This window comes from Pogoniulus pusillus, chromosome 42 (assembly GCF_015220805.1).
Source record: "Pogoniulus pusillus isolate bPogPus1 chromosome 42, bPogPus1.pri, whole genome shotgun sequence".
Taxonomy (NCBI): domain Eukaryota; kingdom Metazoa; phylum Chordata; class Aves; order Piciformes; family Lybiidae; genus Pogoniulus; species Pogoniulus pusillus.
This window is the reverse complement of record NC_087305.1, coordinates 4,012,584-4,035,558: the sequence shown is the minus strand read 5'-3', so window position 1 is coordinate 4,035,558 and position 22,975 is coordinate 4,012,584. Positions and strand designations below refer to the sequence as shown.

The following is a 22,975-nucleotide window of genomic DNA, read 5'->3' as shown; positions in this document are numbered from 1 at the left end:
CAGGAATATTAATAATCATCATAACGAAGCTTATGGAAGTGGAAGGAGGACTTGACAACAGGGCTTTAGTCCTGCTGCTGGAGCTTAAAGGGCTTAAGTGGTTAAGCAGGCTCAGCCCGCAGGGCAAGGGACATCCTATTCTTCCCGGGCTGTCTCGGCTTGGGCTTTGTCTCCTTTTTGGGGACACTATTCCCAGTTTTCCTCCTGCTTGGCCACAGCGATTCCATCCCTTCCTTTTTCTGGATCCCCTCTTAGGTGATTTTTTGGGCTGCCAGGTTTGGGGTTCTGCTCACAAGGATCGTTTCCCAAGCTGGATTCCTTCCTGCTCTGTTAGGAGTTGGGTTTGGAGAAGAGGAGGAGGCTGAGGGCAGAGCTCTTTGCTCTCTACAGCTCCCTGGATGGGAGGTTGGAGTGAGGTGGGGGTTGGGGCTCTTCTGCCTAGGGTCAAGTGATAGAACAGGAGGAATCAGCCTGAAACTGTGCCAGGGGAGGGTTAGGTTGGAGAGGAGGAAACATTTCTTTGCTGCAAGAGTGCCCAGGGATTGGCACAGGCTGCCCAGGGAGGTGGTCAGCAAACCTGTGCCCATGGCACCTGGGACCAGGGTTGGTGACCATGGTGAGGTTGGGTTGATGTTGGAGTGGAGGATCTCAAAGGCCTTTTCCAACCCAAACAGTTCCATGATTCTATGACTCCCACTGGGATCCTGGGCTGCTGGTACCAAAGCCAACCCATGTGCTGCATGCTGTGGGGACAGCTTCTGTCTGTCTGCTTCCTGTCAAGGAGGATGGGAACCAAAAGTCTCCTGCTTCACTGCAACATAGGAGCTGGGGGGGTGCAGCCTGCAGCAGAGGAGGCTCAGGGCAGAGCTGATTGCTGCCTGCAGCTGCCTGCAGGGAGGCTGGAGCCAGGTGGGGTTGGGCTCTGCTGCCAGGCAGGCAGAGACAGAAGAAGAGGACAGAGGCTGAAGCTGTGTCAGGGCAGGTTGAGGCTGTCTGTGAGGAGGAAGTTGTTGTCAGAGAGAGTGATTGGCACTGGAATGGGCTGCCCAGGGAGGTGGTGCAGTGCCCATGGCTGGAGGTGTTGCAGCCAAGCCTGGCTGGGGCACTGAGTGCCATGGTCTGGTTGGTTGGGCAGGGCTGGGTGCTAGGTTGGGCTGGCTGAGCTTGGAGCTCTCTTCCAGCCTGCCTGGTTCTGTGATTGCTACAGCTTAGGTACTGCAATGAGTTGTGAACAGAGCAAAGTGAGTCCAAACACAAACCTCCTGGAAGGGAATTTGACTGCATTCCATACAGGAATTCCTTCATTCCCAAACCATTCCCTGGTTCTGTGGTGCTCCTGGAAGGGGAATTTTCTGTATTCCATACAGGAGTTTGTTCATTCCCAAACCATTCTCTGGTTCTCTGATGCTCCTGGAAGGGGAATTTGGCTGCATTCCACACAGGAGTTCCTTCATTCCCAAACTATTCTCTGGTTCTTTGGTGCTCCTGGAAGGGGAATTTGGCTGCATTCCATACAGGAGTTCCTTCATTCCCAAACCATTCTCTGGTTCTCTGATGCTCCTGGAAGGGGAATTTGGCTGCATTCCACACAGGAGTTCCTTCATTCCCAAACTGTTCTCTGGTTCTTTGGTGCTCCTGGAAGGGGAATTGGCTGCATTCTAAACAGGAGTTGCCACGTTCCTTCATTCCCAGCTTGGAACTATGGATTCCTCTGCTGGAGTTCCTCCACTCAGCATCCCAAACCTCTTTGCACAGGGATGTTGGAGCAGGATGAGTTCATTTCTCCCCTCCGCAGCATCTCTCACCTTAAAGGAAAACCTCTTCTGGTCAACCCCAAGACCCTAAATACCTCTAGAGAGCCTTCTTTAGCCTGCTGGGGCTTTCCATATGGGAATGGTGTGGGCTCATTCCCATCTCCAGCCAGTGGCTAACCTCCTGTCCTTGCCACCCTGGCAGTGTCACCAGCTGCGGAACGGCTGCGCTACATCCTGGGGGAGGATGATGAACCTCCCAACCCCACCCTCTTCACAGAGATGGACACCCTGCAGCATGATGGAGAGGAGATGGAGTGGAAGGAGTCAGCCAGGTGAGGGCTTGGGGGGAGAGGGTTGAGAGGAAAATGCACTGGGAAATGGAATCCTGGAGTGCTTTGAGGTGGAATGGACCTCAGAGATCATCCAGGTCCAACCCCTCCCTGCCACAGTGGGTTTGGGAGTTACCTGCACCCCTGCTCCTATGAAATCACCCAGGCAAGACTCAGCTGAGCTGGAAGTTGAGGAATGAAGCTTTACTGTGAGAGATCAGTACATGGTACAAGCAGGTATTTACAGTAGGAAGCTGGGGAGGGGCCTGGAGTAGAGCCCTGTGAGGAGAGGCTGAGGGAGCTGGGGGGGTGCAGCCTGCAGCAGAGGAGGCTCAGGGCAGAGCTCATTGCTGCCTGCAGCTGCCTGCAGGGAGGCTGGAGCCAGGTGGGGTTGGGCTCTGCTGCCAGGCAGGCAGGCCCAGAAGAAGGGGACAGAGGCTGAAGCTGTGGCAGGCCAGGTTGAGGCTGGAGGTGAGGAGGAAGTTGTTGTCAGAGAGAGTGATTGGCACTGGAATGGGCTGCCCAGGGAGGTGGTGCAGTGCCCATGGCTGGAGGTGTTGCAGCCAAGCCTGGCTGGGGCACTGAGTGCCATGGTCTGGGTGATTCACAGAATCATAGAACCAAGCAGGTTGGCAGAGAGCTCCAAGCTCAGCCAGCCCAACCTAGCACCCAGCCCTGCCCAACCACCCAGCCCATGGCACTCAGTGTCCCAGCCAGTCCTTTTTAGGGCTGGGTGCTAGGTTGGCCTGGCTGAGCTGGGAGCTCTCTTCCAACTTGCTTGGTTCTCTGATTCTGAGCTCTAGACAGAAAAAGGCAAGATAAAAGCAATACAGAAACACAACTCCCCTCCCAGAAAGCAGAGTCCCAACCACCCTTCCACCTTCTTCCCACCCCTCTACCTTATCCCATGCAAGGTGAGTTTGGAGGGGGTTAGAAGCAGAAGGATTAGTCACACAGAAGCAACCCAGGGGGAAACACAGACTCTGACAGCCAGACAGACACTCTCTGTCTTACCTGTGATTGTGTTCTTGGGTTTCTCCATCTCAGCAAGCCTGTGGGTGAAGCAGACATCAACACTTGCTTTTTTACTGCCTGCAATCTAATTTCTCTCGTTGAAATATTCCAACTTGCCTCAAACCAGCACACAGAGGCAGGGACAGCTCCCATCAGCCCAGGTCTCATCCAGCCTGGCCTTGAACAGTCTGCAGAAGAGAGGACTGAGAGGGGATGGAATCAATGTCTGGAACTCTCTGAGGGCTGGGGGTCAGGAGGGGGTGGACAGGCTCTGCTCACTGCTCCATGGGATAGGACAAGGAGCAATGGGTGGAAGCTGCAGCTATGAGGATGAGGAGGGGAGAGGAGCAGTGCCTGGGGAGGAGAGGCTGAGGGCCCTGGGGCTGCTTAGGCGGCAGAGGAGAAGACTGAGAGGGGATTGAATCAATGTCTGGAACTCTCTGAGGGCTGGGGGTCAGGAGGGGGGGACAGGCTCTGCTCACTGCTGCCTGGGACAGGAGCAGCAGCAGTGGATGGAAGCTGCAGCACAGGAGGCTGCAGCTCAGCACAAGGGCAACTTCTTGGCTGGAAGGGTCCCAGAGCCTGGCACAGGCTGCCCAGAGAGGTTGTGGAGTCTCCTTGTGTGGAGCCTTCCCAGGCCTGTCTGGATGTGTTCTGTGTGCCCTGAGCTGCATTGTGTGGCCCTGCTGTGTCAGGGGGCTTGGACTGGATGAGCTCTTTGGGTCCATTCCAACCCCTGACATCCTCTGATCCCCAGGGAGGAGGCAATCACAGCTTCCCTGGGCAGATTCTCACCACCCTCACACTGAAGAACTTCTTCCACTCTAACCCTGCTCTGCCTCAGCTCCAAACCATTCCCCCTTGGCCTGGCTCTAGCCCCCCTCAACAAAAGTCTCTCTGCAGCCTTCCTGCAGGATCCCTTCAGCTCTTGGCAGGCAGCTCTGAGGTTTCCCCTGGAACCTTCTCCTCTGTGCATCTCCAACTCCCTCAGCCTGTGGAAAATATCTCCCATCTGAGATTCCCACTCTGCAGCAAGGAGAGCTTCAACCTCTCAGCAGCTCCTGGTTGAGAGGCTTCCTGTGGCTTAAATCCCCAAGAAATGGAAAGCAGCAGGAAGAAAGCAGCCGAGAGCAGCAGGGAGACGGAGCCCTGACGACAGCATCACGAGGGGGGGGGTTGATGCTGGGGCAAAGAGCTTGTTGGAAAGGTGCCCCCAAGTGCCAAGCTGCTGCTCCTAACCCACTTTGAGGAGGAAAATGAGGTTAAAAAGGAGGGGGGAAAAGGAAGAAAGGAAAAGGAACTTAAGCTGCTTGGGGCCAGCAGCAGCAGCAGGGCTTAGCAGCTGCCCCGGCGGGAAGCTTGAATTGCCCTCTGATAAAGGCAGCATTGTTTGGGGGGCTGCAGGGAGAGGTGAGGAGGTTGGAAGTTGATGGACACCACCGTTTGTGGCCCTGGGGTTGGGGTTTTTTTGAGGGTTGGATGTTCAGTTGAAGTTCAAGAAGGACAAGAGCAGAGTCCTGCACCTGGGGAGGGAGAATAAACTGCAGCAGCACAGGCTGGGAGGGGACTGCTGGAGAGCAGCCCCAAGCAGAGGGAGCTGGGAGTGCTGGGGGAGAGCATCCCTGGCACAGCAATGTGCCCTGGGGGGCAAGAGGCCAATGGGGTCCTGGGGGGCACTGAGCAGAGTGTGTCCAGCAGAGCCAGGGAGGTTCTCCTCTGCCTCTGCCTCTGCTCTGCCCTGGGGAGACCTCCTCTTGAGAGCTGCCTTCAGTTTGGGGCTCCCCAGGTGAAGAGGGACAGGAACTGCTGGAGAGAGTCCAAGGGAGGGCTGTGAGGATGAGGAGGGGACTGGAGCACTGCCTGGGGAGGAGAGGCTGAGGGCCCTGGGGCTGCTTAGTCTGGAGGAGAGAAGACTGAGAGGGGATTGAATCAATGTCTGGAACTCTCTGAGGGCTGGGGGTCAGGAGGGGGGGACAGGCTCTGCTCACTGCTGCCTGGGACAGGAGCAGCAGCAGTGGATGGAAGCTGCAGCACAGGAGGTTGCAGCTCAGCACAAGGGCAACTTCTTGGCTGGAAGGGTCCCAGAGCCTGGCACAGGCTGCCCAGAGAGGTTGTGGAGTCTCCTTGTGTGGAGCCTTCCCAGGCCTGTCTGGATGTGTTCTGTGTGCCCTGAGCTGGATTGTGTGGCCCTGCTGTGGCAGGGGGCTTGGACTTGATCTCCTTGGGTCCCTGACATCTGTGGTCTCTCAGCCTGGGATTCTGAGGTTTTGTCCCCAGTGCAGGTCATCACCACTGCTCCCAGATGGGAATTCTGCAGGACCCACAGGTCCCAGCATGGAGAGGAGTGGGAAGGGAGCTCTGGAGAGCAGCCAGGTCAAGCTCAGCCTGCTCCCAGCAGGGCAAACACAGCAGCTTGCCCAGCAGCACAGGGCCCACAGGAGGATGCTCAGAGGGCTGCAGCAGCTCTGCTGTGAGCTCAGACTGATCAGCTGGTTCCAAAGCCCTTGTCATGGGCAGGGACACTTCCTACTGGACCACCTTGCTCAAGGCTCCACCCAACCTGGCTTTGAGCACTTCCAAGCTTGGAGCCTCCACAGCTTCCCTGGGCAGCCTGCTCCAGGCCTCTGCACCCTCACAACAAACAACTTTCTCCTCCTCTTCACATGCAACCTCTTTTGGTCCACTTTGCGCCCATTGCCCCTTGGCCTGGCACTGGGCACCACTCAGCAGAGCCTGGCCCCAGCCTCTTGCCCCCTACAGCTCCTTCAGCTCTTGCTCAGCACTGCTCAGCTGCCCTCTGGGGCTGCTCTCCTGCAGGCTCTCAGCCTTCTGTCCTCACAGATACCACAGAATGGTTTAGGTTGGAAGGGACCTCACTGATCAGCTGGTTCCAAACCCCTTGCCATGGGCAGGGACACTTCCTACTGGACCACCTTGCTCAAGGCTCCTCCCAACCTGGCTTTGAGCACTTCCAAGCTTGGATCCTCCACAGCTTCCCTGAGCAGCCTGTTCCAGTGTCTCAGCACCCCCACAGGGAAGAATTTCTTCTTACTCCTTGAGGGAGCAGTAAGATCTGAGGAGGATTTCTCCATCCCCACCCTCAACACCAACAAAAACCTTCGCAGGCTGAACCAATGCAGACATCCAAAGCCACTTGCTTTGAAGAGGATGCTCAACTCTTCTCTTCCTCTCCCCATGGCTGCTGCTCTTGTTCCAGGTGGATCAAGTTTGAAGAGAAGGTGGAAGAAGGTGGAGAAAGGTGGAGCAAGCCCCACGTGTCCACCTTGTCCTTGCACAGCCTGTTTGAGCTGCGGACCTGCCTGCAGACAGGGACAGTGCTGCTGGACCTCGATGGCTACTCCCTGCCCCAGATCATAGGTAGGAGCCAACCCTCTGCTGCCTTCAGAGGGGTTTTATTCCCTGTGCCCTAAAATGTTGGGGGTAGATTTAAATGCTTTGACTTGCTACAGGTAGAGAAAAAAGCAACCTGTGATGGGGCAGGGGGTGAGAGGCTACAGGGCAGGGAGTGAGGAGCCACAGGGCAGGGGGTGAGAGGCTACAGGGCAGGGGGTGAGAGGCTACAGGGCAGGGAATGAGGACCAAGAGGCCAATGGGATCCTGAGGGCCATTGAGCAGTGTGTCCAGCAGAGCCAGGGAGGTTCTCCTCCCACTCTACTCTGTCCTGGGGAGACCTCGTCTTGAGAGCTGCCTTCAGTTTGGGGCTCCCCAGGTGAAGAGGGACAGGAACTGCTGGAGAGTGTCCAAGGGAGGGCTGTGAGGATGAGGAGGGGAGTGGAGCAGTGCCTGGGGAGGAGAGGCTGAGGGCCCTGGGGCTGCTTAGGCTGCAGAAGAGAAGACTGAGAGGGGATTGAATCAATGTTTGGAACTCTCTGAGGGCTGGGGGTCAGGGGGGGGGGACAGGCTCTGCTCACTGCTGCCTGGGACAGGAGCAGCAGCAGTGGATGGAAGCTGCAGCACAGGAGGTTGCAGCTCAGCACAAGGGCAACTTCTTGGCTGGAAGGGTCCCAGAGCCTGGCACAGGCTGCCCAGAGAGGTTGTGGAGTGTCCTTGTGTGGAGCCTTCCCAGGCCTGTCTGGATGTGTTCTGTGTGCCCTGAGCTGGATTGTGTGGCCCTGCTGTGGCAGGGGGCTTGGACTGGATGAGCTCTTTGGGTCCCTTCCAACCCCTGACGTCCTCTGAGCTGTGATCCTTTGACAGGTTGAGAACGCACAGGGCAGGGGTTGAGAATCCACAGGGCAGGGGCTGAGAACCCACAGGACAGGGGCTGAGAACCCACAGGGCAGGGGCTGAGAACCCACAGGGCAGGGGTTGAGAACCCACAGGGCAGGGGCTGAGAACCCACAGGGCAAGGGCTGAGAACCCACAGGACAGGGGCTGAGAACCCACAGGGCAGGGGTTGAGAACCCACAGGGCAGGGGTTGAGAACCCACAGGGCAGGGGCTGAGAACCCACAGGGCAAGGGCTGAGAACCCACAGGGCAGCTCTGTGGATGCTCCTTCCCTGGAGATGCTCAAGGCCAGGCTGGATGCGCCCTCGAGCACCTAGCAGGAGCTGTCCCTGCCTGTGCCGGGGGTGAGGGGGGGGGGGGTTGGAACTGCTGAGCTGGCAGGTCCCTTCCAGCCCACTCCGGGGTGTGGTTGGCTGCTTGCAGACGATGTGATCGAGAAGCAGATCGAGGAGGGGCTGCTGAAGCCGGAGCTGCGGGAGAAGCTCAGCTTCGTGCTGCTGCGGAAGCACAGGCACCAGACCAAGAAGCCAATCCACCGCTCCCTGGCCGACATCGGCAAGTCTGTCTCCTCCAACACGGGTGAGTCCTTCCAGCCCCACACACACCCCCTGCAGCCCTGCAGCCTCCGGGCAGCACGCCCCAGGGGAGCAGGAGCTCAGCAAGGGCAGGAACTCAACCATCTGGGGCAGGCAGGAGAAGGAAGGGGAAGAACTCATCCATCTGAAGCAGGCAGGAGGAAAGGGAAGAACTCAACCATCTGGGATATGCAGGAGAAGGGAGAGGGACTCAACCATCTGGAGCATGCAGAAGAAGGAAAGGGAGGAACTCAACCATCTGGAGCATGCAGAAGAAGGAAAGGGAGGAACTCAACCATCTGGAGCATGCAGAAGGGGAAGAACTCAACCATCTGGGGCAGGCAGGAGAAGGAAGGGGAAGAACTCAGCCATCTGAAGCAGACAGGAGAAGGAAAGAGAGGAACTCAACCATCTGGGGCACCAGGGGGAAGGGAAAGAACTCAAGCATCTGGGATATGCAGGAGAAGGGAGAGGGACTCAACCATCTGGGACATGCAGGAGAAGGAAAGGGAGGAACTCAACCATCTGGAGCATGCAGAAGAGGAAGAACTCAACCATCTGGGGCAGGCAGGAGAAGGAAGGGGAAGAACTCAGCCATCTGAAGCAGGCAGGAGAAGGAAAGAGAGGAACTCAACCATCTGGGGCATGCAGAAGAAAGGAAGGGAGGAACTCAACCATCTGGGGTATGCAGGAGGAGGGAGAGGAACTCAACCATCTGAGGCAGGCAGGAGGAAAGGGAAGAACTCAACCATCTGGGGCACCAGAGAGAAGGAAGGGGAGAAACTGGGAGACCATGGCATGGTTTGATGGACAAACAGTGGCATGGTGTGAGGGGCAGTGCCACAGTGTGAGGGACAGCAGCAGGGTGTGAGGGACAGCAGCAGGGTGTGAGGAGCAGCAGCAGGGTGTGAGGAGCAGCAGCAGGGTGTGAGGAGCAGCAGCAGGGTGTGAGGAGCAGCCTCCTGGCACGGGGGACAATGGCACTGTGTGAAGAAGCTTGGCACTGGCGTAGCTTGGCCAAGGGGTTTCCTGGCAGAGCAGCCCACAGACAAATCCAGTCTGCCCCCAGGCTGAGCCTGCCTCTCTTGGAGCCATTATAAAAGGGGATTTGTTTGCTTCCATGCCTGATTATTTACTTAGCTTTCAAGAGAGGTCACTTGGTGGAGCCTGGGATTTGTCACCCTTCGGCTGCCACCCCCAGGGAGACAGCAACAGCAGTGCCCAAGAGCAGAGTGCTGATGGAAGAGGTCAGCAGCAAACAACATTCCCATCCTCTGGGCCATTCCCAGCCTTCAAAGCAGCCATCAGCCAGGTTGGAGGAGCAGAGGGTTGGGAGATATCAGCCAGGTTGGAGGAGCAGAGAGTTGGGAGCCATCAACAGGTTGGAGGAGCAGAGGGTTGGGAGATATCAGCCAGGTTGGAGGAGCAGAGATTTGGGAGCCATGAGCCAGGTTGGAGGAGCAGAGGGTTGGGAGCCATCAACAGGTTGGAGGAGCAGAGGGTTGAGAGCCATCAACAGGTTGGAGGAGCAGAGATTTGGGAGCCATCAGCCAGGTTGGAGGAGCAGAGGGGTTGGAGCCATCAACAGGTTGGAGGAGCAGAGGATTGAGAGCCATGAGCCAGGTTGGAGGAGCAGAGGGTTGAGAGCCATCAACCAGGTTGGAATTGAGGAGGAATTTAGGGGATTCAGGAGGAATTACTTCATGGAATTCAGGAGGAATTAATGTATGGAACTCAGGAGGGATCCAGGAGGAATTTGGGGGATTCAGGAGGAATTAGTTGATGGAATTCCAGAGGAAACTGGGGAACTCAGGAGGAGTTTGGGGAATTCAGAAGGAATTAATTTGTGGAACATAGGAGGAATTTGAGGAATTAATGTATGGAATTCAGGAGGAATTATTGTAAGGGGTTCAGGAGGTGCTTGGGGAATTGAGGAGGAATTAATGTGTGGAGTTCAGGAGGAATCTGAAGAGTGCAGAAGGAGTTTGGGGAATTCAGGAGGAATTAGTGTGTGGAATTCAGGAGGGTTTAATGTATGGAATTCAGGTGGGATGTGGAGAATTCAGGAGGAATTTGGGGGAATCCAGGAGGAATTAATGTATGGAATTCAGGAGGAACTTGAGGAATTCAGGAGGAACTTGAGGAATTCAGGGGGAGCTTGGGGAATTCAGGAGGAGCTTGGGGAATTCAGGAGGATTTAATGTATGGGATTCAGGAGGGATCTGAGGAATTCAGGAGGAGCTTGGAGAATTCAGGAGGAATTAATCTATGGAATTCAGGAGGGGTCTGGGGAATTCAGGAGGAAGTGGGGGGAGGTTTCCCTGAGGAGATGTTGGGTTTAAGACAGAACCTGCACAGGGAAAGGGAAAGCTTTAGGCTTGAAGTCATTGAGCCTAAGTACTCAAGGTGGAAATTGAGCCCTGACAACAGCTCAGGGAGGAGAAAAGCTCCTGGGGAACCTGGTGGGGGCCAGCACAGACCTCTGGCAGCCTGAAGCCCACAGCAGATTTCAAGTGTTGAGTTAACTTTGAAGAATCAGGAGGTTAAAAAGCCAAGGGCATGATTTGGGCTTGCTAAGGAGCAGAAATTGCCCTTCTGAACTCATTTGAAAGCCTCAAAGAGAGCATTGGAAGGCTGAGAGGTGATGCAAGCTCCTTGCTTGGATCTTCTGCAGCCCAAAGACCTGGGTTGGGGCAGGTTGATCCGTGCCAATGAGCAGAGGGTAAGGGGAGGGAGAGAAGTAGCTGAAGAGAGGCTACAGGAGGGCTGGGGAAGGATTATTGACAAGGTCTTGGAATGCCAGGGTGAGGAATGAGTTTAAAGTGGCAGAGAGGAGGTTGAAATTGGATGTTAGGAAGAAGTTCTTGGCAGTGAGGGTGGAGGAGACTCTGGCACAGGTTGCCCTGGGAGGGCTGTGGAGCACAGAAGCACAGAATGTGATCAAAGATCCTGGATGCTCCAAATTCCATCAATTAATTCCTTCTGAATCCCCCAAATCCCTCCTGAATTCCATAAGTGAATTCCTCCTGAAGTCTCCAAACTCCTCCTGGATTCCTCCTGGATTCCATAAGTGAATTCCTCCTGAAGTCTCCAAACTCCTCCTGGATTCCTCCTGGATTCCATACATTAATTCCTCCTGAATTCCTCAGATTCCTCCTATATTCCATCAATTAATTCCTCCTGAATTCCTCCTGGATTCCATACATTAATTCCTCTCAAATTCCCCAAATTCCTCCTGAATCCCCCAGATTCCTCCTGAATTCCATGAAATGATTCCCTCCTGAATCCCCTAAATTCCTCCTGAATTCCATACATTAATTCCTCTCAAATTCCCCAAATTCCTCCTGAATTCCCCAAATTCCCTCTGAATTCCATAAAAGAATTCCTCCTGGGTTCTATAAATTAATTCCTTCTGAATCCCCCAAACTCCTTCCAAATTCCTCCTCAAGTCTCCAAACTCATCCTCTTGGATTCCTTCTGCATTCCATACATTAATTCCTCCTGAATTCCTCAGATTCCTCCTATATTCCATCAATTAATTCCTCCTGAATTCCTCCTGGATTCCATACATTAATTCCTCTCAAATTCCCCAAATTCCTCCTGAATCCTCCAGATTCCTCCTGAATTCCATGAAATAATTCCTTCTGAATCCCCCAAATTCCTCCTGAATCCCATAAGTGAATTCCTCCTGAAGTCTCCAAACTCCTCCTGGATTCCTCCTGAATTCCATACATTAATTCCCCTCCAATTCCACAAATTCCTCCTGAATTCCCCAGATTCCCTCTGAATTCCATGAGTGAATTCCTCCTCAAGTCTCCAAACTCCTCCTCCCAGATTCCTTCTGAATTCCATACATTAATTCCTCCTGGATTCCATACAATTAATTTCCTCCTGAATCCCCCAAATTCCTCCTGAATTCCATGAAATAATTCCTTCTGGATCCCCCAAATTCCTCCTGAATTCCATAAACCAATTCCTCCTGAAGTCACCAAACTCCTCCTGAATCCCTCCTGAACTCCATACATTAATTCCTCTCCAATTCCCCAAATTCCTCCTGAATCCCCCAAATTCCCTCTGAATTCCATAAAAGAATTCCTCCTGGATTCCATACATTAATTCCTCTGGAATTCCTCAGATTCTTCCTATATTCCATCAATTAATTCCTCCTGAATTCCATGAAATGATTCCTCCTGAATCCCCTAAACTCCTCCTGAATCCCATACATGAATTCCTCCTCAAGTCTCCAAACTCCTCCTGCATTCCATACATTAATTCCTCTGGAATTCCTCAGATTCCTCCTATATTCCATCAATTAATTCCTCCTGAATTCCATGAAATGATTCCTCCTGAATCCCCTAAATTCCTCCTGCATCCCATACATGAATTCCTCCTCAAGTCTCCAAACTCCTCCTGGATCCCTCCTGAATTCCACACATTAATTCCTCCCGAATGCCTCCCTGGATGGGTTCAGGACCAGGTTGGAAGAGGCCACGAGTGGCCTGTTCCAGTGGGATATGTCCCTGCCTATGATGTGCCGGGGAGGGGCTGGAGCTGGCTGAGCTCTGAGATCCCTTCCGACATAAGCCACTTTGCGCTGCTCTGAGTGGGACTCTCCGGCGAGGCAGCGCTGGGCAGGGGGATGATGTCTGCGGGCAGGCAGCAGCTGCTTTTCAGCTCTTTCTGCCTTCAGCAACCACCCGAGGGCTTCCTCAAGGGCAGCTACCTCTTCTCTGACGTCTCTTTTCCCTCCTCCTCCTCCTCCCCCAGCCCGCAGCCCTGTCCGCAGCCCTGCCGCCGGCGCCGCTTTCCACCGCTCCACCGAGGACCTGCGGATGAGGCAGAGCGCAAGCTACGGCCGCCTGCGTGAGTGGGGAAGGGGAGAGAGGATGGTCCGGAGGGAGCCCGGGAGAAAACCGGAGTCAGGCTGCGATGAGGCAATGAGAGGGAAGGGACTGAAGCCGTCAGGACATCCCCAGCACGGTCACAAATTAGTCGAGGAAGAGAAGCAGAGAATCAGGCGGGGCTGGAAGGGAGCACAAGGAGCAGGCAGTGCCAACCCCCTGCCATGCCCAGGGACACCCTACCCTAGAGCAGGCTGCACACAGCCTCACACAGCCTGGCCTCAAACACCTCCAGCCATGGGGCCTCAACCACCTCCCTGGGCAGCCCCTGCCAGGCTCTCACCACTCTCCTGCTCAACAACTTCCTCCTCACCTCCAGCCTCACTCTCCTCACCTCCACCTTTGCTCCATCCCCCCCACTCCTGCCACTCCCTCACAGCCTCCAAAGTCCCTCCCCAGCTTTTTTGGAGCCCCCTGCAGATCCTGGCAGGCCACAAGAAGGTCCCCTGGGAGCCTCCTCTGCTCCAGCCTGCACAGCCCCAACTCTTTCAGGCTGTGCTCACAGCAGAGCTGCTGCAGCCTCTGAGCATCCTCCTGGCCCTGCTCTGGACACTCTCCAGCATCTCCACAGCCCTCTTGGCCCAGGGGCTCCAGAGCTGGATGCAGGACTCCAGGTGGGGTCTCAGCAGAGCAGAGCAGAGGGGCAGAATCCCCTCCCTGGCCCTGCTGGCCACACTGCTGCTGCTGCAGCCCAGGCTCTGCTTGGCTCTCTGGGCTGCAAGTGCACACTGCTGGCTCCTGCTGAGCTTCTCCTCCAGCAGCACCCCAAGTGCCTCTCCTCAGGGCTGCTCTCCAGCCTGGCACTGCCCAGCCTGGAGTTGTGCTTGGCGTTGCCTCGACCCAGCTGCAGGAGGAGGTGGGAAAGGAGCTCTGGAGAGCAGCCAGTCATAGAACCATGGGATGGCCCAGGTTGAAAGGGACCTCAAAGATCATCTAGTTCCAACTCCCCACCATAGGCAGGGACATCTCTCAACAGTCCAAGCCCCCTGCTCCAGCAGGGCACCCCCAGTAGCTTGTCCAGCAGCACAATGTCCTGGAGAATTGGCAGCTCTGCACACAAGGACACCAGAACCTCTCTGGGCCTCCTGCACCCTCACATCAAACAACTTTCTCCTCCTCCTCTTCACATCCAACCTCCTGGGCTCCACTCTGTGCCCTTTGCCCCTTGGCCTGGCACTGAGCACCACTCAGCAGAGCCTGGCCCCAGCCTCCTTCAGCTCTTGCTGAGCACTGCTCAGATGCCCTCTGGGGCTGCTCTCCTGCAGGCTCTCAGGCCCAGGGCTCAGCCTTTGCTGCTGCCAGAGCTGCTCCAGGCCCCTCAGCATCTTCCCAGCCTGCCCTGGACTCTCTGCAGCCCTTCCCTGTCCCTCTGCCCCTGGGCAGCACAGAACTGGACTCAGCTTTTCCTTGTCTCACTTAAATCCTCTCTCCACATTTCCTCCTTGCTCTTGGGGGCTGAAATCCAGCAGATCCTCACAGAGTGGTTGCCCACGGCAGGGAGGTTGGAGCAGATGATCTCTGAGGTCCCTTCCAAGCTGAACCATTCCAGGATCCTCATCCTCTCTCTTCTCTCCACCAGGCCATGCCCAGAGCCGCAGCATGAACGACATCTCAGACACACCCAGCACGGACCAGGTAACCACCCTGGAAGCCTTGGGGTGACTCTGTGGGCAGCATCCCCAACATGGGGTGTGTGCAGCCTTGAGAAGAGGAGGCTCAGGGCAGAGCTCATTGCTGTCTGCAGCTACCTGAAGGGAGGTTGTAGCCAGGTGGGGTTGGGCTTTTCTCCCAGGCACCCAGCAGCAGAAGAAGGGGACACAGCCTGGAGGTGAGGAGGAAGTTGTTGAGCATGAGGGTGGTGGGAGGCTGGTAGGGGTTGCTCAGGGAGGTGGTTGAGGCCCCATGGCTGGAGGTGTTTGAGGCCAGGCTGGCTGAGGCTGTGTGCAGCCTGCTCTAGGGTAGGGTGTCCCTGGGCATGGCAGGGGTTGGCACTGCCTGCTCCTTGTGCTCCCTTCCAACCCTGACTGGTTCTATGGTTCTATGATTCTATGGTTCTGTGATTCTATTTTGTGCCAGGGCAGGTCCAGGCTGGATGTTAGGAAGAAGTTCTTCACAGAGAGAATGATTGGCATTGGAATGGGCTGCCCAGGGAGGTGGTGCAGTGCCCATGGCTGGAGGTGTTGAAGCCAAGCCTGGCTGGGGCACTGAGTGCCATGGTCTGGTTGGTTGGGCAGGGCTGGGTGCTAGGTTGGGCTGCCTGAGCTTGGAGCTCTCTTCCAACCTGGCTGATTCCAGGATTCTATGACCTGCTCTGGGGCAGGGCTTGGGAGGTTGATCAGGTCCATGTGAGCCTTGGGTGACTTTGCTGGGTCGATCACCACACAGATTCCTAATTAGGGCCATGAGTCAGGTATTGATCCCTGCTGAGCTGTGGAGCAGCTGCCCCAGAGCTGTGCCCACACAGAGCCAGGGACATGTGAGGGTGCTGATGGAGGTGGAAGATCCTTAGCATGGAGAAGAACACTCCATAGGAGCCTGAGGCAGGAAAGATGCTTGGAAGGGTGCAGGGATCATAGAATCAGACACTTAGTGCCATGGTCTGGTTGGTTGGATAGGGCTGGGGTTGGATTGGATGAGCTTGGAGGTCTCTTCCAACCTGCTTGATTCTATGATCCTAAGGAATGGTTTAGGTTGGAAGGGACCTCAAAGCTCAGCCAGTTCCAACCCTCTGCCATAGGCAGGGACAGCTCCCACTAGAACAGGTCACTCAAGGGCTCATCCAACCTGGCCTTGAACACCTCCCTGGGCAACCTGTGCCAGTGTCTCAGCACCCTCAACCTGTGCCAGTGTCTCAGCACCCTCAACCTGTGCCAGTGTCTCACCACCCTCAACCTGTGCCAGTGTCTCCCCACCTAAAAGAGCCTTTGCTGGGATGGATGAGAGCAGAGGGCAGGAGGTAAATCTCAGTCCAGCATCAACCCACCACCACCATGGACATTAAACCATGTCCCCCAGGTGCCATAGGTGCCTTGAACACCTCCAGGGCTGGGGAGTCCACCACCTCCCTGGGCAGCCTGTGCCAATCCCTAACCACTCTTACAGTAAGGAAATTTGTCCTCAACTCCAACCTAACCTTGAGACCAACTTGAGACCATTTCCATTTGGCCTCTCCCTTGTTACAAGGGAGAAGAGACCAATCCTGAGCAGGTTGCCCTCCCCAGCCTCCAGGTTAGGGGAAAATTCTCCCCATTGAGGCTGGGAAGACATTGGAAGAGGTTGCCCAGGGAGGTTGTGGATGCTCCCTCCCTGCAGGTATCCAAGACCAGGCTGGATAAGACCTTGAGCAACCTGGGCTTGGTGGGAGATATCCCTGCCCTTAGCAGGGACAACCTTTGAAGGTCCCTTCCAACCTAACCCCCCTGAAATCACTCCAACCTCCTTCCAGGTAGAGACCAAAGAGTCACCACAGCATTAAGCAGAGCAAAAAGCTTCCTCTGCCACCATCCAACATCAAACCTGCCCTTAGGGCTGCCCACTCCTCCCCCCAACCCTCCCCCCAACCCATCACCCTCCAGCAGCTGAGGTGTGGAGGGCTAAGCCCAAAATATGCCAAGCATTTAGGTTTAATCTCCCTTCTTAGAGCCACTACAAAGGGACTTTTTAAGTGTTACCCCAAGCTTATGGCTGCTGTTAACTCCTGCTCCGGGTCCCAGCTGCACTGGAGGAGTTTTGGGTTGTTATTAGGATTTATTACTTTATTTTTTCCTCTCTCTCCCTTTTTTCCCCCTCTTCCTTCCTTCCTTCCTTCCTTCCTTCCTTCCTTCCTTCCTTCCTTCCTTCCTTCCTTCCTTCCTTCCTTCCTTCCTTCCTTCCTTCCTTCCTTCCTTCCTTCCTTCCTTCCTTTCTTCCTTCCTTTCTTCCTTCCTTTCTTCCTATGTTCCTTTCTTCCTATGTTCCTTTCTTCCTATGTTCCTTTCTTCCTGTCTTCCTTTCTTTCTTCCTTCCTTTCTTCCTTCCTTCCTTTCTTCCTTCCTTTCTTCCTTCCTTTCTTTCTTCCTTCCTTTCTTCCTTCCTTCCTTCCTTTCTTCCTTCCTTCCTTCCTTCCTTCCTTCCTTCCTTCCTTCCTTCCTTCCTTCCTTCCTTCCTTCCTTCCTTCCTTCCTTCCTTCCTTTCTTCCTTCCTTCCCTCCTTCCTTCCTTCCTTCCTTCCTTCCTTCCTTCCTTCCTTCCTTCCTTCCTTCCTTCCTTCCTTCCTTCCTTCCTTCCTTCCTTCCTTCCTTCCTTTCTTCCTTCCTTCCTTCCTTCCTTCCTTCCTTCCTTCCTTCCTTCCTTCCTTCCTTCCTTCCTTCCTTCCTTTATTTTTTTTTGTTTAATTTCTTTTTTTGTTTCTTTTAATTTCTTTGTTGGTTTTAATTTCTTTTTTGTTTATTTTTCTTTGTTTTATTTTTTTGCTTTAATTTTTTTGTTTAATTTCTTTTTTTTTTCTGTTTTAATTTCCCTTTTTTTTGTTTGTTTTAATTTCTTTTTTGTTTGTTTTAATTTCTTTTTTTCTTTAGTTTCTTTTTTGTTTGCTTTAATTTCTTCTTTTCTTTAATTTCGTTTTTTGCTTTAATTTATTTTTTGATTGTTTTAATTTCTTTTTTGTTTTAATTTCTTTTTTGTTTTAATTTCTTTTTTGATTGTTTTAATTTTTTTGTTTGTTTTAATTTGTTTGCTTTAATTTCTTTTTTCGTTTGTTTTAATTTTTTGTTTGTTTTAATTTCTTTTTCGTTTGTTTTAATTTTTTGTTTGTTTTAATTTTTTGTTTGTTTTAATTTTTTTGTTTGTTTTAATTTCTTTTTTGTTTGCTTTAATTTCTTTTTTGTTTGCTTTAATTTCTTTTGTTTGCTTTAATTTCTTTTTTCATTTGTTTTAATTTCTTTTTTGTTTGTTTTAATTTCTTTTTAATCTCTTTTTTGTTTAATTTTTTTTTGTTTTAATTTCTTCCCTCCCCCCTTTTATTTTCCCCATTTGGATTTAAAAGCTTAGGAGAGGGGAGAGAGAGCTCTCTGCCTGCTCACATGCCTCCCCTCATGCTGCCATATAGATTACAGCAACACCCTGCCAGGGGTTGGTATTGAACCCTTTTAGGCTAATCATGAAAGAGCTGCGGGGGAGGAGAGAACCCAAGGGGGGGAACAAATCCATCAGCTGAGAGGTTTCCTGCTTCCATTATTTGCTCCTGCTCCCAGGGTGAGACTGAGCAGGACCCAGCTGCAGCAAAGTGCCCCTGTGTGTGGCAGCAGGCTTGGGAAGGGGAGAGTCGTGGGGAGGAGAAAAGAAAGGCTCCAGGGGGACCTTAGAGCCTGTCCCTGAGTGCTGCGGCCGCAGGGTGCTTGAACACCTCCCAGAGGTGTGTGGTTGCATCTTCATCCCTAGGTTGAGTTTCTCCATGCCCTTCCTCCCCTCAGGAGACCTTTAAAGGTCCTTTCCAACCCATGCTGGCAGGGGGGGGTTTGGAACTAGATGATCCTTGTGGTCCCTTCCAACCCTGACTGATTCTGTGCATCGATTCCATGGCACTAAGAGGTTTGAGGCTTTGGAGTTTTGGGAGGTGGAAAAGTCAGATTGATGGCAACCACTCACTTCTCCACCTCCATCTTCTCCCACCAGCTGAAGAACAAATTCATCAAGAAGATCCCCAAGGATGCAGAGGCCTCCAACGTGCTGGTGGGAGAAGTGGAGTTCCTAGAGAAGCCTTTCGTGGCTTTCGTGCGGCTCCTGCAGGCGACGATGCTGGGAGGGGTGACAGAGGTGCCTGTGCCCACCAGGTGAGCTCAGTTCCTTCGGCTCCAAAGCACTAAGCAGCCTCAAGACATGGGTGCTGGTGGTCTGAGGGTGCCAGCTGAGCACTTTGCCTTTCCCAGGTTCCTCTTTATCCTCCTTGGTCCTGCGGGGAAAGCCAAATCCTACAACGAGATCGGCAGGGCCATCGCTACACTCATGGTGGATGATGTGAGTAGGAGCAGCAGCAAGTGGCCCTCACCTGGAACCACTTTGCTCAGAGCCCAGACCCAAACAAAAGAGCATTTCCCATCCTCTTGCCTCTAATTCCCATTGGAATGGGCTGCCCAGGGAGGTGGTGGAGGCACCATCCCTGGAGGTCTTCAAGCAAAGCCTGGATGAGGCATTTAGTGCCATGGTCTGGTTGATTGGATAGGGCTGGGGGATAGGTTGGACTGGATGATCTTGGAGGGCTCTTCCAACCTGCTTGATTCTATGATTCTAAAGCATGAACTTCTAGGTCCAGGTTGTCAGGATGCCATCCCCATGCTGACTCCTCTCTTCTCTTGACTCCCTCCCCACCCCCCCAGCTCTTCAGCGATGTTGCCTACAAAGCTCGGGATAGAGAAGACCTCATTGCTGGCATAGATGAGTTCCTGGATGAAGTCATTGTCCTGCCACCTGGGGAATGGGACCCCAACATTAGGATTGAGCCACCCAAAAAAGTGCCCTCAGCTGAGAAGAGGTAGGTGGGAGATGTGGAACTGGTCCTGGGGGCATCACTGTGCCTCCTGGTTTGGAGGGGCTGGAGGAGGACAGCAGCTTTGCTGCCCTGGGCTGCAGGCAGAGCAGTGTGGGCAGCAGGGCAAGAGAGGGATCCTGCCCCTTGGCTCTGCTCTGCTCAGACCTCACCTCCAATCCTGCCTCCAGCTCTGCTGGCCCCAGCAGAAGGAGGACACAGAGCTGCTGGAGGCAGGCCAGAGGAGGACACAAAGATGATCCAGGGGCTGGAGCAGCTCTGCTGTGAGCACAGGCTGAGGGAGCTGGGGGGGTGCAGCCTGGAGGGGAGAAGGCTCCAGGGGGACCTCAGAGCTGCTGCCAAGAGCTGAAGGGATCCTGCAGGAAGGCTGCAGAGAGACTTTGGCTGAGGGTGCCCAGAGCCAGGCCCAGGGGGAATGGTTTGGAGCTGAGGCAGAGCAGGCTGAGAGTGGAGCTGAGGCAGAAGTTGTTGAGTGTGAGGGTGGTGAGAGCCTGGCACAGGCTGCCCAGGGTGCAGAGCCTACCTGGTTGGGCTCTGTTCCCAGGCAGCCAGCACCAGAAGGAGGGGACCCAGGCTGAAGTTGTGCCAGGGCAGGTTCAGGCTAGGTGTTAGGAGAAAATTGTCATCAGAGAGAGTGATTGGCATTGGCATGGGCTGCCCAGGGAGGTGGTGCAGTTGCTGTCCCTGGAGGTGTGGAAGCCAAGCCTGGCTGGGGCACTGAGTGCCATGGCCTAGGGCTGGGTGCTAGGCTGTGCTGGCTGAGCTTGGAGCTCTCTCCCAACCTGCCTGATTCAATGATTCTCTGATCCTATCCAACCCCACCTGGCTGTGTTCCTGGGTGATCTGGTACAGGAGATGCTGCTCTGGCAGGGGGGTTGGACTGGATGAGCTTTGGGGGTCCCTTCCAGCCCCTGACATTCCGTGATTGGTTGTGGTGTCCCCCCTCAAGAGCAGCTTGCTGGGGGAGGTGCCAGGGCCAACGCCGGTGCCTGTGCCCGCAGGAAATCTGTGTTCTCGCTGAACGAGGTCGGGCAGATGAACGGCACCGCCGGGGGCGCCGGTGCCGGCGGTGGGGGAGGAGGCAGCGACGATGGGGAGATGCCTGAGGTTCATGAAATCGGGGAAGAGCTGGCGTGGACTGGCAGGTGAGCAAGCACCACTCCCACCCCCTCAACCCGGAGGGCTTTGGGAGGTGCCAGCATCCATCAGCATCACCTCAGGATCTCCTGGGGGCAGGGATGAGGCAGGGAGCGGTGAAGCCCTTTTGGGTTCGGGCACCCAAATCTCCTCTGGTGAATGCATTTGGTCCTCGGTGGTGTCCCCCCAGGTTTTGTGGTGGCCTCTATTTGGATATCAAGAGGAAGCTGCCCTGGTTCCCCAGTGACTTCTATGAAGGCTTTCATATCCAGTCCATCTCTGCCATCTTGTTCATCTACCTGGGCTGCATCACCAATGCCATCACCTTCGGGGGCTTGCTTGGGGATGCTACAGACAACTACCAGGTGGAGTCCAAAAAGGAGAGGTCACTTGGGCTTGGGGAAAGCAAGCAGGGATGGGATGGGATGGGATGGAATGGGATGGAAATTCATTATCAAATGGGTCTGGCAGTCCCTGCAGGATGGGAAAGCCACCTAAAAGCGCCAGGAGCAAGGGACCTGTTCCTAACCATCCCAGATGGGTCCAGGCAGAGGTCCATAACTGCCATCTCCATCTGGGGTGTCAGTGGGGATGTCAGGTGGCACAGCAGCACTGTAATGCTGGGCTTGCTCCCTCCTCAGGGTGTCATGGAGAGCTTCCTTGGCACAGCCATGGCAGGCTCCATGTTCTGCCTCTTCGCCGGGCAGCCGCTCATCATCCTCAGCAGCACTGGACCCATCCTCATCTTCGAGAAGCTGCTCTTTGACTTCAGCAAGTAGGTGCTGGGTGATGCTGGAAGGAGCTGGGAGCCAGCCATACTGGGCTGGGAGTTGTCCTCCAGCCTATGATCTGCTCTTGTCTTGTCCAACAACCCCGAGCAGTGCTACAGGCTTAGGGCAAGAGCAGCTGGGGAGCAGCCCAGTGGAAAAGGATCTGGGGGTGCTGGTGGCTGGCTGAATGTGAGCCGCAGATGAGGCGCTTCGGGGTGGGGGTTTAGCAGTCAGGGCAGCTGTGTCTATGGTTGGACTGAGTGATCCTGGAGGTCTTTCCCAAGCTCAGTGACTCTCTGCCCCTTGGCCTGTCCCCACTCTCAGAGGCAATGGCATTGACTACATGGAATTCCGGCTCTGGATCGGCCTGCACTCTGCCCTACAGTGCCTTATCCTGGTGGCCACCGACGCCAGCTTCATTATAAAGTACATCACCCGCTTCACAGAGGAAGGCTTCTCCACCCTCATCAGCTTCATCTTCATCTATGATGCCATCAAGAAGATGATTGGAGCCTTCAAGTACTACCCCATCAACTCGGACTTCAAGCCCGACTACGTCACCATGTACAAGTGCGAGTGCATCGCGCCCGACCCAGGTGAGCACACATCCTGCTGGCAGCTGGATGGGGAGGAGGGTGGGAGGGTCCTGGGAAGGAGAAAACCCACTGGAAGGAGGCAGAAACCCAATGGAGAGACCTCAGCCTCTCCTCTCAGTGCCACTTTGGAAGAGGGGAAGAAGCAGAACCTTGTCCTACTCCCCGGGATGAACGCATTGATGCTTGGCAGGACATGGTCAGTGGTGCTGGGCAGCTGAGGCCTCAGCCTGGAGTGGCCCAAACATGGATGGGGGAAAGGGGAGGAAAAAGAAATATGGAATTAAAGAGAGTTTTTAGATGATTAATTCCAGCCTGCAGCTGATGGAAACACTCCCCAGAAAATGGAGAAGTCCACTCCAGGGGTTTTGTCCTCTCTAGGACACACCTCAGGATGTCTCAGTTGGGTGTGGAAACCTCCTTGGACTATTTTTTCCTCCTCTTCTTTACTCCTTTTCCAAAAGGAGAGGCCATCAGGCTCTCAGCAGACCACCTTCTGATGGCTCCTCTAGTCTTAACCTTGGATAGACCTCCTGAACGATCCCAGGCCTGTACCCTGCAGCTAAGATGCTCCTGTGGCCACCTGGAAGGGAGCAGAGACCTTTGCTTTGGGCTTGTGGCAGCCACCAGATGAGCTGAATTCATTTAGGAAGTCTAAACACCAATCATTTTGGGGAGCAGCAGCTGGAGAAGTCAGAGATGGAGGAGGCAGAGAGGTGGGATGGCTCTTCCCAGAAAAAAACAGCATCCAGCACCTGCCCCTTGATGTGTTCCCAAGACCTCTGTCCCTGCAGGAAGAGCTTTTACCTCTTGCCATGGAAAAAACCAACAACAACCTTTTTTTGGCTTTCACTTTGTGTTTTCCCTCCCTTTCTGTGGATCAGCCACACACTGAGCTGGTCCTGTTGGGATTGGGAAGCAACCCAGGCCATGGGAAGCACCTGGAGGTAGAATTGTGGAATGGTTTAGGTTGGAAAGGACCTCAAGGACCATCCAGTTCCAACCCCCTGCCATGATGCAGTCCTTTCTGACCCCAACCCTCCACACACAAATCTGTCCTGAGGGAAAGCAAAAGTTGAGGCTCAACACAACTCCAGGGGGCTGAAATATTCCAAATGGGACCATCACCAC

At 54.3% G+C, this 22,975-nt stretch overlaps 1 protein-coding gene across 1 annotated transcript in view; it reads left to right on the top strand.

The window, feature by feature from the left end:
- The first annotated feature begins 2,018 nt into the window (after positions 1-2,018).
- The window catches only part of SLC4A5 (solute carrier family 4 member 5), a 37,012-nt gene continuing 16,055 nt past the window's right edge, over positions 2,019-22,975 (top strand). The window contains exons 1-12 of the mRNA XM_064175717.1: positions 2,019-2,086; positions 6,315-6,475; positions 7,770-7,925; positions 12,689-12,784; positions 14,402-14,457; positions 18,474-18,631; positions 18,728-18,815; positions 19,175-19,329; positions 20,346-20,489; positions 20,672-20,846; positions 21,123-21,256; positions 21,576-21,847. Coding sequence (XP_064031787.1) covers positions 2,034-2,086; positions 6,315-6,475; positions 7,770-7,925; positions 12,689-12,784; positions 14,402-14,457; positions 18,474-18,631; positions 18,728-18,815; positions 19,175-19,329; positions 20,346-20,489; positions 20,672-20,846; positions 21,123-21,256; positions 21,576-21,847 — 1,648 coding nt within the window. The 5' untranslated portion in view covers positions 2,019-2,033. The remainder of the gene's footprint in view (positions 2,087-6,314; positions 6,476-7,769; positions 7,926-12,688; positions 12,785-14,401; positions 14,458-18,473; positions 18,632-18,727; positions 18,816-19,174; positions 19,330-20,345; positions 20,490-20,671; positions 20,847-21,122; positions 21,257-21,575; positions 21,848-22,975) is intronic.